The sequence below is a fragment of the Pelophylax lessonae genome (genome assembly GCF_965119305.1).
Source record: "Pelophylax lessonae genome assembly, chromosome: 13".
In the NCBI taxonomy this organism is placed as follows: Eukaryota; Metazoa; Chordata; class Amphibia; order Anura; family Ranidae; genus Pelophylax; species Pelophylax lessonae.
The window spans coordinates 179,867,047-179,884,058 of NC_138780.1; the positions used below are offsets into that span (position 1 = coordinate 179,867,047).

The following is a 17,012-nucleotide window of genomic DNA, read 5'->3' on the forward strand; positions in this document are numbered from 1 at the left end:
CCCTCAGTAAATATGGCCTCTTGTTTCCATGGCCTTGGCTCCTCGAGAGCTTTCCTCATTGGCTCCCTATTGAATGGGCGGGGCCATAATGCTAGGGCCTCACTGAGGGAAGGTCAACGGTTTGTCTCCGGGACGATGGCGGAAGGGGCGGAGCCGTGGGCGGGTCTGCCGGCTTTCCAGGCTCTTCTAGTAACTTCTACGGCAGATAAGGTGACGGCGGGGCTCTGCGGAGGGGACACACCGGGACCGGCACAGACATGGCCAAGTGGGGAGAGGGAGACCCGCGCTGGATTGTGGAGCAGAGGGCGGACGCCACCAACGTCAACAACTGGCACTGGTGAGAGGCACTGGGCACAGATAGTGATACATTGTATTCCTTCCACCATTCATCATATCACTACTCATTGTATTCCTATTATTACTGATAGATCCACACCAATACATTGTATCATCTCCTCATACATTCTATATCACCAATACATTGTATCCTCTCCTCATACATTCTATATTACCAATACATTGTATCCTCTCCTCATACATTCTATATTACCAATACATTGTATCCTCTCCTCATACATTCTATATCACCAATACATTGTATCCTCTCCTCATACATTCTATATCACAATACATTGTATCCTCTCCTCATACATTCTATATTACCAATACATTGTATCTTCTCCTCATACATTCTATATTACCAATACATTGTATCCTCTCCTCATACATTCTATATTACCAATACATTGTATCATCTCCTCATACATTCTATATTACCAATACATTGTATCCTCTCCTCATATTCTATATTACCAATACATTGTATCCTCTCCTCATACATTCTATATCACCAATACATTGTATCCCCTCCTCATATTCTATATTACCAATACATTGTATCCTCTCCTCATACATTCTATATCACCAATACATTGTATCCTCTCCTCATACATTCTATATCACAATACATTGTATCCTCTCATACATTCTATATCACCAATACATTGTATCCTCTCCTCATACATTCTATATCACCAATACATTGTATCCTCTCCTCATATATTCTATATCACCAATACATTGTATCCTCTCCTCATACATTCTATATTACCAATACATTGTATCCTCTCCTCATACATTCTATATTACCAATACATTGTATCCTCTCCTCATATTCTATATTACCAATACATTGTATCCCCTCCTCATACATTCTATATCACCAATACATTGTATCCTCTCCTCATACATTCTATATTACCAATACATTGTATCCTCTCCTCCTACATTCTATATTACCAATACATTGTATCCTCTCCTCATACATTCTATATTACCAATACATTGTATCCTCTCCTCATACATTCTATATCACAATACATTGTATCCTCTCATACATTCTATATCACCAATACATTGTATCCTCTCCTCATACATTCTATATTACCAATACATTGTATCCTCTCCTCATACATTCTATATCACCAATACATTGTATCCTCTCCTCATACATTCTATATTACCAATACATTGTATCCTCTCCTCATACATTCTATATCACCAATACATTGTATCCTCTCCTCATACATTCTATATCACAATACATTGTATCCTCTCCTCATACATTCTATATTACCAATACATTGTATCTTCTCCTCATACATTCTATATTACCAATACATTGTATCCTCTCCTCATATTCTATATCACCAATACATTGTATCCTCTCCTCATACATTCTATATTACCAATACATTGTATCATCTCCTCATACATTCTATATTACCAATACATTGTATCCTCTCCTCATATTCTATATTACCAATACATTGTATCCTCTCCTCATACATTCTATATCACCAATACATTGTATCCCCTCCTCATATTCTATATTACCAATACATTGTATCCTCTCCTCATACATTCTATATCACCAATACATTGTATCCTCTCCTCATACATTCTATATCACAATACATTGTATCCTCTCATACATTCTATATCACCAATACATTGTATCCTCTCCTCATACATTCTATATCACCAATACATTGTATCCTCTCCTCATATATTCTATATCACCAATACATTGTATCCTCTCCTCATACATTCTATATTACCAATACATTGTATCCTCTCCTCATACATTCTATATTACCAATACATTGTATCCTCTCCTCATATTCTATATTACCAATACATTGTATCCCCTCCTCATACATTCTATATCACCAATACATTGTATCCTCTCCTCCTACATTCTATATTACCAATACATTGTATCCTCTCCTCATACATTCTATATTACCAATACATTGTATCCTCTCCTCATACATTCTATATCACAATACATTGTATCCTCTCATACATTCTATATCACCAATACATTGTATCCTCTCCTCATACATTCTATATTACCAATACATTGTATCCTCTCCTCATACATTCTATATCACCAATACATTGTATCCTCTCCTCATACATTCTATATTACCAATACATTGTATCCTCTCCTCATATATTCTATATCACCAATACATTGTATCCTCTCCTCATACATTCTATATTACCAATACATTGTATCCTCTCCTCATATTCTATATTACCAATACATTGTATCCTCTCCTCATACATTCTATATCACCAATACATTGTATCCTCTCCTCCTACATTCTATATTACCAATACATTGTATCCTCTCCTCATACATTCTATATTACCAATACATTGTATCCTCTCCTCATACATTCTATATTACCAATACATTGTATCCTCTCCTCATACATTCTATATCACCAATACATTGTATCCTCTCCTCATATATTCTATATCACCAATACATTGTATCCTCTCCTCATACATTCTATATTACCAATACATTGTATCCTCTCCTCATACATTCCATATTACCAATACATTGTATCCTCTTCTCATACATTCCATATTACCAATACAATGTATCCTCTCCTCATACATTCTATATTACCAATACATTGTATCCTCTCCTCATACATTCTATATTACCAATACAATGTATCCTCTCCTCATACATTCTATATTACCAATACAATGTATCCTCTCCTCATACATTCCATATTACCAATACAATGTATCTCATCATACATTCCATATCCGCCTCAAGACCCGCCCAGTTCTGACATTCCTCTTAAATATGTAAAAATCTGCATTTTTTTTTTTTTTTTTTTTTTTTGCTAGAAAATTCTATAGGACCCCCCAAAAAAATAATAATAAAAATCTTTTTTTTTTTTTTTTTTGCTCAAAAATTGCATAGAACCCCCAAATATTACATAAATATTCTTCTTTTCCATCAGAGACCCTGGAGAATACAATGGCTGTAGTTGTAATTTTTTTTACATCACACAATTTTTGCGCAGCAGTTTATTAAACACAAATTTACAGAAAAATAATACATTAATGATTAACCACTCGCCAACCAGGCGTTTTCTGGCTAAAAAAATTACTGAGAACCCCCAAACATAATTTTTTTTTTTTTTTTTTTTTTAAAACTGAGATCCTCGGGAATAAAATGGTGACAGTCTCAGTCAGTTTTTTTTTTTTCTTCCTAGGGAATAAAATGGTGACATAATGTTTTATGTCACACAGTATTTGCACAGCAGTTTTGCAAATGCAATTTAAAAAAAAAAAAAAGTACACTTTAAGACTGGCCCAATTTTTACAGTTCTCAAAATTGCATAGAACCCCCAAATATTAATTTTTTTTTTTTTTTTTTTTTTTTTTTTACACATCAAAATGGCTGTAGTTTTGATTTTTATTTTTTTGTTACATCAAGTGTTTCTTGAGCAGCGGTTTATTAATTACAAATACATTAACCGCTTGCCGATCAGGCTTTTTCTGGCACTTTTTTTTCTAGAAAATTGGTTGGGGCCCCTAAACGTTATACATTATTTTAACGACCCTACGAAAAAAAAAATGGCAACCGTCGCAATTTTTTATATCACACAGTATTTGCGCAGCGGTTTTGCAAACGCAATTTAAGAAAAAAAATACACTTAATGGCCTTTTTCTTACATTTGTTGTTTACAAGTAAAAAAACTGTATCTTTTTGCTAGAAAATTACTTAGAACCCCAAAACTTAAAAAAAAAAAAAAAATGTTTTCTTTTAACCGAGACCCATGGGAAAAAAAAATGGCAATCTTTGCTATTTTTTTGTCACACGGTATTTGCGCAGCGGATTTGCAACCACAGTTTATTTTTATTTTTTGGGGGGAAAAATACACTTTTTAAGACCAGGCCTTTTATAAAACATAAATGCAGCGCATAAATATTATTAAGAGTCCAAATGTTTCAAGAACCTCCTTATATAAAAAAAAGTCCAATGAGTGCAGGTCCACACAGAAAGGGTGCTGGGAAGGATCCGTCGCCAAGGAAAAGGTTCACACTGACCCCCTACCCCAAATGATGGATTCATTGGTCAAAGGTAGTCAAATGTGCTTAGAAATATTCAACTCCAACTCTCCACTTATGTGAGGTGAAAAAACCCTAAAGTGCTGACAAGATCCACCATGGACGGAATCTCATAGCATGAGTGTATGGGAATAAGCAGGAAGAGACTTCATTGCGCAGTATTATTGATAAAGTATTTAAAAAAAAAAAAAGCCAAAATATTCACAAACATAGACGTTAAAATCACATGTGAATCCTCATAACATTGGTGATATTTCCAACCAATAAGATGGCCGACTACCAAGCATGGCGATGTCACATTACCAGACCTCTAACGTGTTTCGTCACACACAGACGTCATATTTTAGACCCCCAAATCTCTCCTCTGGCCACCAAAGCAGCTGATCAAACAGAGATCGGTTTGATCAGATGCTTTACTACCCGCTAATGGCTTACAAACTGGAAGTGATGTGATCCGTAAGAAACCGGTGTTCTGCCGAAAACTCCAACTCACCAAAATCTCCAACCACGTCACTCCCAGTGACTCTCCAGTAGCAATAATTGGAGATTTGGACGAGTTGGTTGTTTTCACAGAACACCGGCAGTGTATACACCATGTTACACGATATAATGGAGTGGACTTTGTTAGTCTGCCCACTAGTAACCAACAACATGGCCGCCTCCAAGGTGGCGACAACTTTTTTTTTCCTCCTTACCTGGTGTTCTGTGAAAACAGCCAACTCGTCCAAATCTCTAATTATTGCTGCTGGAGGGAGAGTCACCAGAAGGGACGTAGGTGCAGATCATGACAAAATGCAAACTGCAGGTAATCTCTTGTGTTTGGTTATTTTCAACTATTGATCTGCAGCAATAGATGGTCCCCATCCACTGGAATGTCTCCCAAACGTGATCCCCTCCTAGATGAGTGGCGGAGCGCTCCCCCAGGGGATCATGTTTGGGAGACATTCCAGTGGATGGGGACCATCTATTGCTGCAGATCAATAGTTGAAAATAACCAAACACAAGAGATTACTACCTGCAGTTTGCATTTTGTCATGATCTGCTGGTGCAGGACAAGTCCCTTTTCAAAGATGATCTAAACCTGGATCCAGTTGCCCCTTATGGTACACTAATGGCGCTTTTCTACTGCATGGAACCGAACAGTTCGGCTCGCTTTTGCGCTTTTCCACTGCATGGTACGGTGTAGGAACGGTTCGGTACGGTACGGCGGCGCTTTTCCACTACATGGAACCGAACGGTATGGCTCGCTTAAACAGTACCGCCTCAGTTGTGGTTCCAAGAGGGCCGTACCATATCCCACAATCCTTTGCATGCAGCCTTGATTGTTTGTCACTACTAGCCACTGATTGGTCAGAGAATCGTTGTTATCCACCCAGTTACTACTTTAGTGGAAAAGCGAACCGTTCCAACACCGTACCATGCAGTGGAAAACCAAACCGAGCCAAGCAGGGCCGAGTGGAGCCGAGCCGGTACTTGCAGTGGAAAAGTGCCATAATACTTGCCTGGAAACATTTACACTATTACAACTGAATGGAATGTCTCCAATGTGATTCCATGTCTGTGGGTCTATTATCTGTGATTCCACTCTTATAGATTTTTTTTTTTTTTTTTACAAAAGTGTCTGCAGACTCTTTCCACCAAGATAAGACACCTCCCATCTTTAACCCAATACATCATAGGGAAGCAATATCCAGAACTTCTGAAGCGGCTGTGTTTTACAGTGAAACATGTTGAGAAAGGTTGTGATCTGGATTCATTGCTTGATGTACATTCAGAGATCAAATATACATGGATGTGTATGATTTTTAATATGTCTTAATACATTTTGAAAATTTCAAACAAAATTGGTTGTGTTATATGCACCTCAAAAGCCCTATGACATGTTCCGGTTTGTTCTTTTCAATTAAGTAATTCAGGGTGGTGCTGCATTATGTTTTAACTTTTTTTTTTTTTCTTTTTGGCACATCCATCCTTAGCTATTTTTCAAATACAATGTATATACATTGTATTCAGCATCATCCGTATACACACATTATGTTCATCACATTTGTTTTACTATCTTTTCATCTATGCACTGTATTCACCATCGCCCTTATACTGTGTATATACACTGCATTCACCATTGCCCTTATACTGTGTATACACTGTATTCACCATCGCCCTTATACTGTGTATATACACTGCATTCACCATTGCCCTTATACTGTATATACACTGTATTCACCATCGCCCTTATACTGTATATACACTGTATTCACCATCGCCCTTGCGCTGTATTCACCACTGTCCCTACACTGTAGTCACCATCGCCTTTATGCTGTAGTCACCATCGCCCTTATACTGTATATACACTGTAGTCACCATCGCCTTTATACTGTATATACGCTGTATTCACCATCGCCCTTGTACTGTAGTCCTCACCGTCATTATACTGTATATACATTTTAGTCACCACCATCCTTATACTGTATATATACACTGTAGTCACCACCGTCCTTGTGCTGTATATGCACTGTAGTCACCATCGCCCTTATCTTGTGTATATACACTGTATTCACCATTGTCCCTATACTGTATATACACTGTAGTCACCACCATGCTTATACTGTATATATACACTGTAGTTACCACCATCCTGACACTGTAGTCACCATCGCCCTTATACGGTATATACACTGTATTCAGCACCATCCCTATACGGTATATACACTGTATTCACCATCGTCTTTATACTGTATATGCATTGTATTCACCATCATCCTTGCACTGTAGTCCCCACCATCCCTATACGGTATATACACTGTATTCACCGTCCCTATACGGTATATACACTGTATTCACCATCGTCTTTATACTGTATATGCATTGTATTCACCATCGTCCTTGCACTGTAGTCCCCACCGTCCCTATATGGTATATACACTGTAGTCACCGTCCCTATATGGTATATACACTGTAGTCACCGTCCCTATATGGTATATACACTGTAGTCACCGTCCCTATACGGTATATACACTGTAGTCACCGTCCCTATACGGTATATACACTGTAGTCACCGTCCCTATACGGTATATACACTGTAGTCCCCACCATCCCTACACTGTAGTAACCAACGTCCTTATACTGTAGTCCCCACCATCCCCTATACTGTATATGCACTGTATTTACCATCGTTCCTCTACTTACATTCTGTTCATCATCCTCATTATCCTAAATAAATTGATTTACCATCTTCTCTTGCAGTGAGTGAACCTGTTCACACTAAACGGCCCACATGGGTGCGATTTGTAAAGGGGGGTAGATTTGCTGATGCAGTGTGAACACGCTGTGAATTTCTGTGCCCCAGATGTCCTAGAACTGCGTACAACCACCCATAGATATGAATAAGTGAAGGCGATTGTATGCAACTGCTAATTGTAGCAGCATGAATGTAATGTGAGCGCACACACTAGCTGAGTTTGGGGCAATATGTCTGTGCCACTTAGAACACTTGGTGGGGGCATAGCTGTGAACAGCCATCTTTATCCATTCATGGGTGGCTGTACACAGTTCCAGGACTTCCCAGGCACCAGAAATGTAAATAGACTGCATGGGCAAATGTAGCCTCATTGTGTACACAGCATACATGTATATTGGGATATATATATCCCAATATACATGTGTATGTGTGCATATATATATATATATATATATATATATATATATATATATAGAAACATAGAATGTGTCGGCAGATAAGAACCATTTGGCCCATCTAGTCTGCCCAATATATCTGAATCCTATGAATAGTCCCTGGCCCTATCTTATATGAAGGATAGCCTTATGCCTATCCCATGCATGCTTAAACTCCTTCACTGTATTTGCAGCTACCACTTCTGCAGGAAGGTTATTCCATGCATCCACTACTCTCTCAGTAAAGTAATACTTCCTCATATTACTTTTAAACCTTTGCCCCTCTAATTTAAAACTGTGTCCTCTTGTGGTAGTTTTTCTTCTTTTAAATATGCTCTCCTCCTTTACCGAGTTGATTCCCTTTATGTATTTAAAAGTTTCTATCATATCCCCTCTGTCTCTTCTTTCTTCCAAGCTATACATGTTAAGGTCCTTTAACCTTTCCTGGTAAGTTTTTTCCTGCAATCCATGTACTAGTTTAGTAGCTCTTCTCTGAACTCTCTCTAGAGTATCTATATCCTTCTGGAGATATGGCCTCCAGTACTGCGCACAATACTCCAAGTGAGGTCTCACCAGTGTTCTGTACAGCGGCATAAGCACTTCTCTCTTTCTACTGCTTATACCTCTCCCTATACATCCAAGCATTCTGCTGGCATTTCGTGCTGCTCTATTACATTGTCCTCCCACCTTTAAGTCTTCTGAAATAATTACTCCTAAATCCCTTTCCTCAGATACTGAGGTCAGGACTGTGTCAAATATTCTATATTCTGCCCTTGGGTTTTTACGCCCCAGGTGCATTATCTTGCACTTATCCACATTAAATTTCAGTTGCCAGAGTTCTGACCATTTTTCTAGTTTTCCTAAATCCTTTTCCATTTGGCTTTTCCCTCCAGGAACATCAACCCTGTTACATATCTTTGTGTCATCAGCAAAAAGACAAACCTTACCATCGAGGCCTTTTGCAATATCACTTATGAAGATATTAAACAAAATAGGTCCCAGTACAGATCCCTGAGGTACCCCACTGGTAACATGACCTTGTTCTGAATGTTCTCCATTGACTACAACCCTCTGTTGTCTGTCACTCAGCCACTGCCTAATCCACTCAACAATATGGGAGTCCATGCTCAATGACTGCAGTTTATTGATAAGTCTTCTATGTGGGACAGTGTCAAAAGCCTTACTAAAATCTAGATATGCAATGTCTACTGCACCTCCACCGTCTATTATTTTAGTCACCCAGTCAAAAAAGTCTATAAGATTTGTTTGACATGATCTCCCTGAAGTAAACCCATGTTGTTTTTCATCTTGCAATCCATGGGATTTAAGATGTTCCACAATCCTATCCTTTAATAGGGTTTCCATTAATTTGCCTACTATTGATGTCAGACTCACTGGTCTATAGTTGCTCGATTCCTCCCTACTACCTTTCTTGTGAATGGGCACGACATTTGCCAATTTCCAATCTTCCGGGACGACTCCTGTTGCTAATGATTGGTTAAATAAATCTGTTAATGGTTTTGCCAGCTCACCACTAAGCTCTTTTAATAATTTTGGGTGTATCTCATCAGGACCCTGTGACTTATTTGTCTTCACTTTAGACAGCAATCTTAGAACGTCTTCCTCTGTAAAGACACATGCATCAAACGATTCATTAGTCATCCTTTCAAGTGGAGGTCCTTCTCCTTCTTTTTCTTCTGTAAAAACTGAACAGAAGTATTCATTAAGGCAGTCGGCTAGCCCTTTATTCTCTTCTACATACCTTCCGTCCTTTGTTTTTAATTTAGTTATTCCTTGTTTTAATTTCCTTTTTTCATTTATATATCTGAAGAATGTCTTATCCCCCTTTTTCATAGACTGAGCTAGTTTTTCTTCTGCCTGCGCTTTAGAAGTTCTTATAACTTGCTTGGCCTCTTTCTGCCTAATCTTGTAGATTTCCTTATCTTCATTGCTCTGGGTTTTTTTATAATTACAAAATGCTAGCTTTTTATTTTTAATGATTTGGGCCACTTCTGCTGAGTACCACAGTGGTCTCTTCCTTTTTTTGCTTTTACTGACAAGTCTAATGCACTTTTCTGTTGCCTTCAATAATGCACCTTTTAAGTAGTCCCATTTCTCCTGGACTCCATGTAATCCGTTCCAGTCTGATAAGGACTCATTTATGACTAATTTCATTTTTGAAAAGTCTGTTTTTCTAAAATCTAAAACTTTTGTTTTTGTGTGGTGCGACTCTTTCACAGTTCTTATATTAAACCACACTGACTGGTGATCACTGGATCCCAAGGTTTCGCCTACAATGACATCATATACCGAATCCCCATTTGTGAATACCAGATCCAAAATGGCCTCCCTCCGGGTTGGCTCCTCAACCACTTGTTGCAGAGACAACCCCAGTAGGGAATTTAGAATATCTGTACTCCTGGTAGAACTTGCTATTTTGGTTTTCCAGTTTATATCTGGAAGATTGAAATCTCCCATAATGATAACTTCTCCTTTCATTGTCATTTTAGCTATTTCTTCAACTAGTAGATCATCTAGTTCTTTAACTTGACCAGGTGGTCTATATATCACACCTACACGAGTTACTGCATGATTAGCAAACTGCAACGAAACCCAAACTGACTCTATGTTGGCCTCACCAACTTGTATTAGGTTAGATTTAATGCTATCTTTCACATACAGGGCCACTCCTCCTCCTTTCTTGCCTTCTCTGTCTCTTCTGTATAAAGAGTACCCTGGTATGGTTATGTCCCAGTCATTTCTTTCATTAAACCATGTCTCCGTAACAGCCACTAAATCTACATTCTCAGATGCCATAATTGACCCAAGTTCATTGATTTTTTTACCTAAACTGCGAGCATTTGTAGACAGGACTCTGAGCTTATCATTTCTTAACCTCTGTGCTTCTGACCTGTTCTGGCATTGTTTCGGGGGGCAATTGGACTCTTGTAATTCCACTCTTTTGCCCCCCCTTCCTAGTTTAAATACTCTTTAGCAAATTCTTGGAGTTGTTCACTAAGTACATTTGTTCCTTTGAGAGAAAGATGCAAACCATCTTTTTTGTACAGTTCCTTTCTATTCCAAGTAGAGCTATCATGAGAAACAAAGCCAAATCCTTGCTCTTGACACCATTTACTAAGCCATATGTTGAACTCCTTTATGCGCCTCTGCCTATCATTCTGAACATTATGCACAGGCAGAACTTCAGAAAATGAAATGGTGGATGCAAAATCCTGTACGTCATTTCCAAGTGTGATAAAAGATTTTTTCACCTCTGACACTTCATTGCAAGCCAGGTCATTTGTCCCTAGATGGACAAGAACATCCACGTCCCCTTCCTGCTTTGCTTGCTTAATAATATTAATAATACGTCTTCTATCTCGTCTAGCAGTAGCACCAGGGAGACATCTCACAAAACCATTTTCTTTAAGCTCCACACTTCTTATGATTGAATCACCCAGCAACAGCTGCTATATATATATATAGGATATTGCATGCAGTATGTTGTTAAACTGAATTGCTGTGCTTCCGTGTATTTTTATTTACATTTTCTATGTATTTTAATGCACTTTGAGTTGGAATATGTTGTGTAAAAAATGCAACATGTCCTGCTGCTTCTCCTCCCCTTTTTTTTTTTTTTTTTTTTTTTTTTTTTTTTCAGCATGTTGGTCTGAACTAAAGCCATTCGACCTTAAGGCATATTGTCCTCTTCTTGCGTTGGGCATGTCCGATGGTGTAAATTAGTCGTTACCCATCAGATATTCGCTTGTAGCAGCACTGATCATCCTCTTCATAGTCCCCTTTCCCATGGTGGCTGCCACTCTAGTGATCAGTGGTCATTGTCGTCCTCCATCTCCACGGTAGTTGCCGCCATCCTCACCCCCACCCCCACATTCATGGTGGCCACCCCTGTCCTCCCCATCTCCCTTTTACATGAAGGCTACCTCCCCAGCCCCCACCCTACCCCCACCCCTCCATAGTGATTATTATTATACAGGATTTATAGTGATCCTCACTGACAACCTTCCTGATCCATGGTGGTCACGAACCAACCTTCCCACCCGGCCCATGAAGGCTGCCATCATCCTCTCTCCACCACGGTGGTTGCCACCACCATGGCATCATTGATCCCTAGCTCTCAAGAATGCAGATGTTGGCATCTTAGTTCTCATTTTATATGCGCAACCAAATGGGCAGGGGGTTCCACGCGTTGGCTGCAGTGACCACCTTCTGGTGTCATTTGGTGGCTGGTGAACCCTGATTGGTCACCACTGGACCCTTTGTGTGTTCTGGATTGGCATGTGGCATCCCCAGCCAGTGATCTACTGTCCTGAGTGTATACAGAACATGCAGTGTTCTTGCCTGCAGAGCCGACACTCAGCTGTTCTCCAGCATGTGCCCTCTCTCCCGAGGACATGCAAACTGGGTGCTCTGTCAGTGACGATTTACAGGGAGGGGGATGGATAGCTGGCACATCACTCTGGAGTCAAAGGACAAAAATAGACCTGAGGCGAGGGGGGGTGAGTGTGGAGTTAGCTGTCCCAGGATTGGGGGCTCTGTAATGGGGCACCTGTCCTGGAATGGGAAGAGGGGATCTGTTTTGAAGATACACCTGTCCCAGAATGATTGGGGGAGGGGGGGGCCATGTAATGGAGGACAACGCCTGTCCTTGTCTGAGTGTGGTTGGGAAAGGGGTGTTATCTCAGTAAATTAGTCTCAATCCTGATCTGTGTGTATATATATATATATATATATATATATATATATATATATATATATTCACAAAAGTGAATACACCCCTCACATTTTTGTAAAATATTTTATTATATCTTTTACACTGTTATACAAGCTGTACACTCACTACTTTACATTGTAGCAAAGTGTATTTTTTTTCAGTGTTGTCACATGAAAAGATAGAATAAAATACTTATAAGAATGTGAGGGGTGTACTCACTTCTCTCTGTCTTTCTCTCTCTGTCTTTCTCTCTCTGTCTTTCTCTCTCTGTCTTTCTCTCTCTGTCTCTCTGTCTTTCTGTCTCTCTGTCTCTCTTTCTGTCTCTCTGTCTCTCTTTCTGTCTCTCTGTCTCTCTTTCTGTCTCTCTGTCTCTCTTTCTGTCTCTCTGTCTCTCTTTCTGTCTCTCTGTCTCTCTTTCTGTCTCTCTGTCTCTCTTTCTGTCTCTCTGTCTCTCTTTCTGTCTCTCTTTCTCTCTTTCTGTCTCTCTTTCTGTCTCTCTTTCTCTCTTTCTCTCTTTCTGTCTCTCTTTCTCTCTTTCTGTCTCTCTTTCTCTCTTTCTGTCTCTCTTTCTCTCTTTCTGTCTCTCTTTCTCTCTTTCTGTCTCTCTTTCTCTCTTTCTGTCTCTCTTTCTGTCTCTCTTTCTGTCTCTCTTTCTCTCTTTCTGTCTCTCTTTCTGTCTCTCTTTCTCTCTTTCTGTCTCTCTTTCTCTCTTTCTGTCTCTCTTTCTCTCTTTCTGTCTCTCTTTCTCTCTTTCTGTCTCTCTTTCTGTCTTTCTGTCTCTCTTTCTGTCTTTCTCTCTTTCTCTCTTTCTCTCTTTCTGTCTCTCTTTCTCTCTTTCTGTCTCTCTTTCTCTCTTTCTGTCTCTCTTTCTCTCTTTCTGTCTCTCTTTCTCTCTTTCTGTCTCTCTTTCTCTCTTTCTCTCTCTGTCGGTCTCTGTCTGTCTCTCGGTCTCTGTCTCTCGGTCTCTGTCTCTCGGTCTCTGTCTCTCGGTCTCTGTCTCTCGGTCTCTGTCTCTCGGTCTCTGTCTCTCGGTCTCTGTCTCTCGGTCTCTGTCTCTCGGTCTCTGTCTCTCGGTCTCTGTCTCTCGGTCTCTGTCTCTCGGTCTCTGTCTCTCGGTCTCTGTCTCTCGGTCTCTGTCTCTGTCTCTCGGTCTCTGTCTCTGTCTCTCGGTCTCTGTCTCTGTCTCTCGGTCTCTGTCTCTGTCTCTCGGTCTCTGTCTCTGTCTCTCGGTCTCTGTCTCTGTCTCTCGGTCTCTGTCTCTGTCTCTCGGTCTCTGTCTCTGTCTCTCGGTCTCTGTCTCTGTCTCTCGGTCTCTGTCTCTGTCTCTCGGTCTCTGTCTCTCTCTCTCGGTCTCTGTCTCTCTCTCTGTGTCTCTCTCTCTCTCTCTGTCTCTCTCTTTCTGTCTTTCATAATGTACGCTGATAAACCCCATTCCTCCAGCAGTGGCCAATCAGTAGGTGGTTTTATTAGGTTATTACATGTCTTGCTCTTGTCCTGTTCTAGAACCTGTATGATGTGCTGATCACTGACCTCCTTGCATTCTGTCCTGTCATAGTACCTGTATGACCCCATGATGGTTAATGCCGCTCACTGACTGACCCCTTGTTTCTTTCGCAGGACGGAGAGGGACGCCACAGCCTGGTCTAATGATAAATTAAAGGAGCTGTTCATGGCTGTGTCTGTGATGGGTGAGGAGGGCACATGTGAGGTGACAGAGATCAGTAAGATGGACGGTGAGGCCTCCATCAATAACCGCAAAGGGAAACTCATCTTCTTCTATGAGTGGGACATCAAACTCAGCTGGCAAGGTGAGTGCGCTATCCTATCTGTGTTCGCCATAAGCGGACATTTCTACTGCATGTTTGGGGGGAGGGGGTTGCTGTGCCATGTGGGGCTTTTGTGGTGTGTAGTTGTGGTCATAGGATGTGGATAGAAGGTGATGCGGTTATTATGCTTGTAGGACAGTCACAGTCTGGAGTGAAATATAAAGGACATGTGGAGATCCCAAACCTGTCGGACGAGAATGACCCCAGCGAGGTGGAGGTGAGGACGCTGTATGATCATTTATGATCTCACATAGATGGAGATATTCCTCAACAAAGGCTCCCCTTTGATTTTTCTTATTCTCCTTGGTGGATTTTGTACAGTGCCGTTTCATCAATATGAGAGGCGGTCAGCAGCTGAGCTTAACGGGTAGTGATGGCGCTCGACCCCAGTGTCCTCCCACCTGATAAATAGAATTATAGATAGAGAGGTGTGTGTGTGTACAGTATCTCACAAAAATAAGTACACCCCTCACATTTTTGTAAATATTTTATTCTATCTTTTCATGTGACAACCCTGAAGAAATGACACTTTGCTACAATGTAAAGTAGTGAGTGTACAGCTTGTATAACAGTGTAAATTTGCTGTCCCCTCAAAATAACTCAACACACAGCCATTAATGTTGAACTACTTCCGGACCGCCCGCCAGAGTTTTACGGCATCACTTTTATGGGTGGCGTAAGAGGTGCAGCCCCAGACCATGACACTCCAACCACCATGCTTGACTGTAGGCAAGACACACTTGTCTTTGTACTCCTCACCTGGTTGCAGCCACACACGCTTGACATCATCTGAACCAAATATGTTTATCTTGGTCTCATCATACCACAGGACATGGTTCCAGTAATCAATGTCCTTAGTCTGCTTGTCTTCAGCAAACTGTTTGCGGGTTTTCTTGTGCATCATCTTTAGAAAAGACTTCCTTCTGGGATGACAGCCATGCAGACTAATTTGATGCAGTGTGCGGCGTATGGTCTGAGCACTGACAGGCTGACCCCCCACCCCTTCAACCTCTGCAGCAATGCTGGCAGCACTCATACGTCTATTTCCCAAAGACAATCTCTGGATATGACTGAGCACATGCACTGAACTCCTTTGATCGACCATGGCGAGGCCTGTTCTGAGTGGAACCTGTCCTGTTAAACCGCTGTATGGTCTTGGCCACTGTGCTGCAGCTCAGTTCCAGGGTCTTGGAAATCTTCTTATGCCTAGGCCATCTTTATGTAGAGCAACAATTCTTTTTTTCAGATCCCCAGAGAATTCTTTGCCATGAGGTGCCGTGTTGAACTTCCAGTGACCAGTATGAGAGAGTGAGAGCGATAACACCAAATTTAACACACCTGCACCCCATTCACACTTGAGACCTTGTAACACTAACGAGTCACATGACACCGGGGAGGGAAAATGGCTGATTGGGCCCAATTTGGACATTTTCACTTAGGAGTGTACTAACTTTTGTTGCCAGCGGTTTAGACATTAATGGCTGTGTGTTGAGTTATTTTGAGGGGACAGCAAATTTACACTGTTATACAAGCTGTACACTCACTACTTTACATTGTAGCAAAGTGTCATTTCTTCAGTGTTGTCATATGAAAAGATAGAATAAAATATTTACAAAAATGTGAGGGGTGTACTCACTCACACTTGTGAGATACTGTGTATGTATAAAGTATAATAAATATTTTATTTGTAAATATATATGTGTTAGGCCTGTGGAATATAATTGCCGAATCGATGCATTGCGATGTGACCCTTCGCGATTCTGCATCGTTTCGGGGTGACTGCAAAATTGATTAGCTTGACGTCACTTCCGGGGGTGGGCGGCGCTGGCGCTTGATGAGAGTGGTGGTGGCGGCCGGGCTTGCGGAACACGGAGCTCCTAGGTGGGAGAGGAGAGGAGGAGAGCGGAGCCTGCAGAGCAAACTGCCCCCCGACCCACGGACTGCCGCCCCCCCCCCCCCCCCCCCCAATAGACTGGCCGAGGAGGCCCTGTTTTCCGCCTGTACTGTGCACTGCACGATATCCGATACGAGTCCGAGCTCCAAATGCCCGACATCATGAGGCTCATCCCCGACTTGAGGCTCATCCCCCGGGACCTGTCCGAGCCCTACTCCATACACCTACCGCTACTTTAACCAAAACTGGCTGCAGCTCTGCTTCCTGGTAAGTCGGGGCACTACAGGGCCAAGCATTACTCCTTACCAGGCCGGCTATAATACAACTAGGGGCACTACAGAGCCCAGCATTCCTCCTTACCAGGGCCTGTTATACTACAACTAGGGGGACTACAGCTGTAGTCCCCCTTAGTTGTAGTATAACAGGCCCTGGTAAGGAG

General features: G+C 41.1%; 1 protein-coding gene across 2 annotated transcripts in view; it reads left to right on the plus strand.

Annotated features, from left to right (window-relative positions):
* Positions 1–176: 176 nt before the first annotated feature.
* The window catches only part of AHSA1 (activator of HSP90 ATPase activity 1), a 24,654-nt gene continuing 7,818 nt past the window's right edge, over positions 177–17,012 (plus strand). For both annotated transcript variants that reach the window (XM_082275294.1, XM_082275293.1), the window contains exons 1-3: positions 177–337; positions 14,471–14,661; positions 14,814–14,896. In XM_082275294.1, the coding sequence (XP_082131420.1) occupies positions 258–337; positions 14,471–14,661; positions 14,814–14,896 (354 nt within the window). In that variant the 5' untranslated portion in view covers positions 177–257. The remainder of the gene's footprint in view (positions 338–14,470; positions 14,662–14,813; positions 14,897–17,012) is intronic.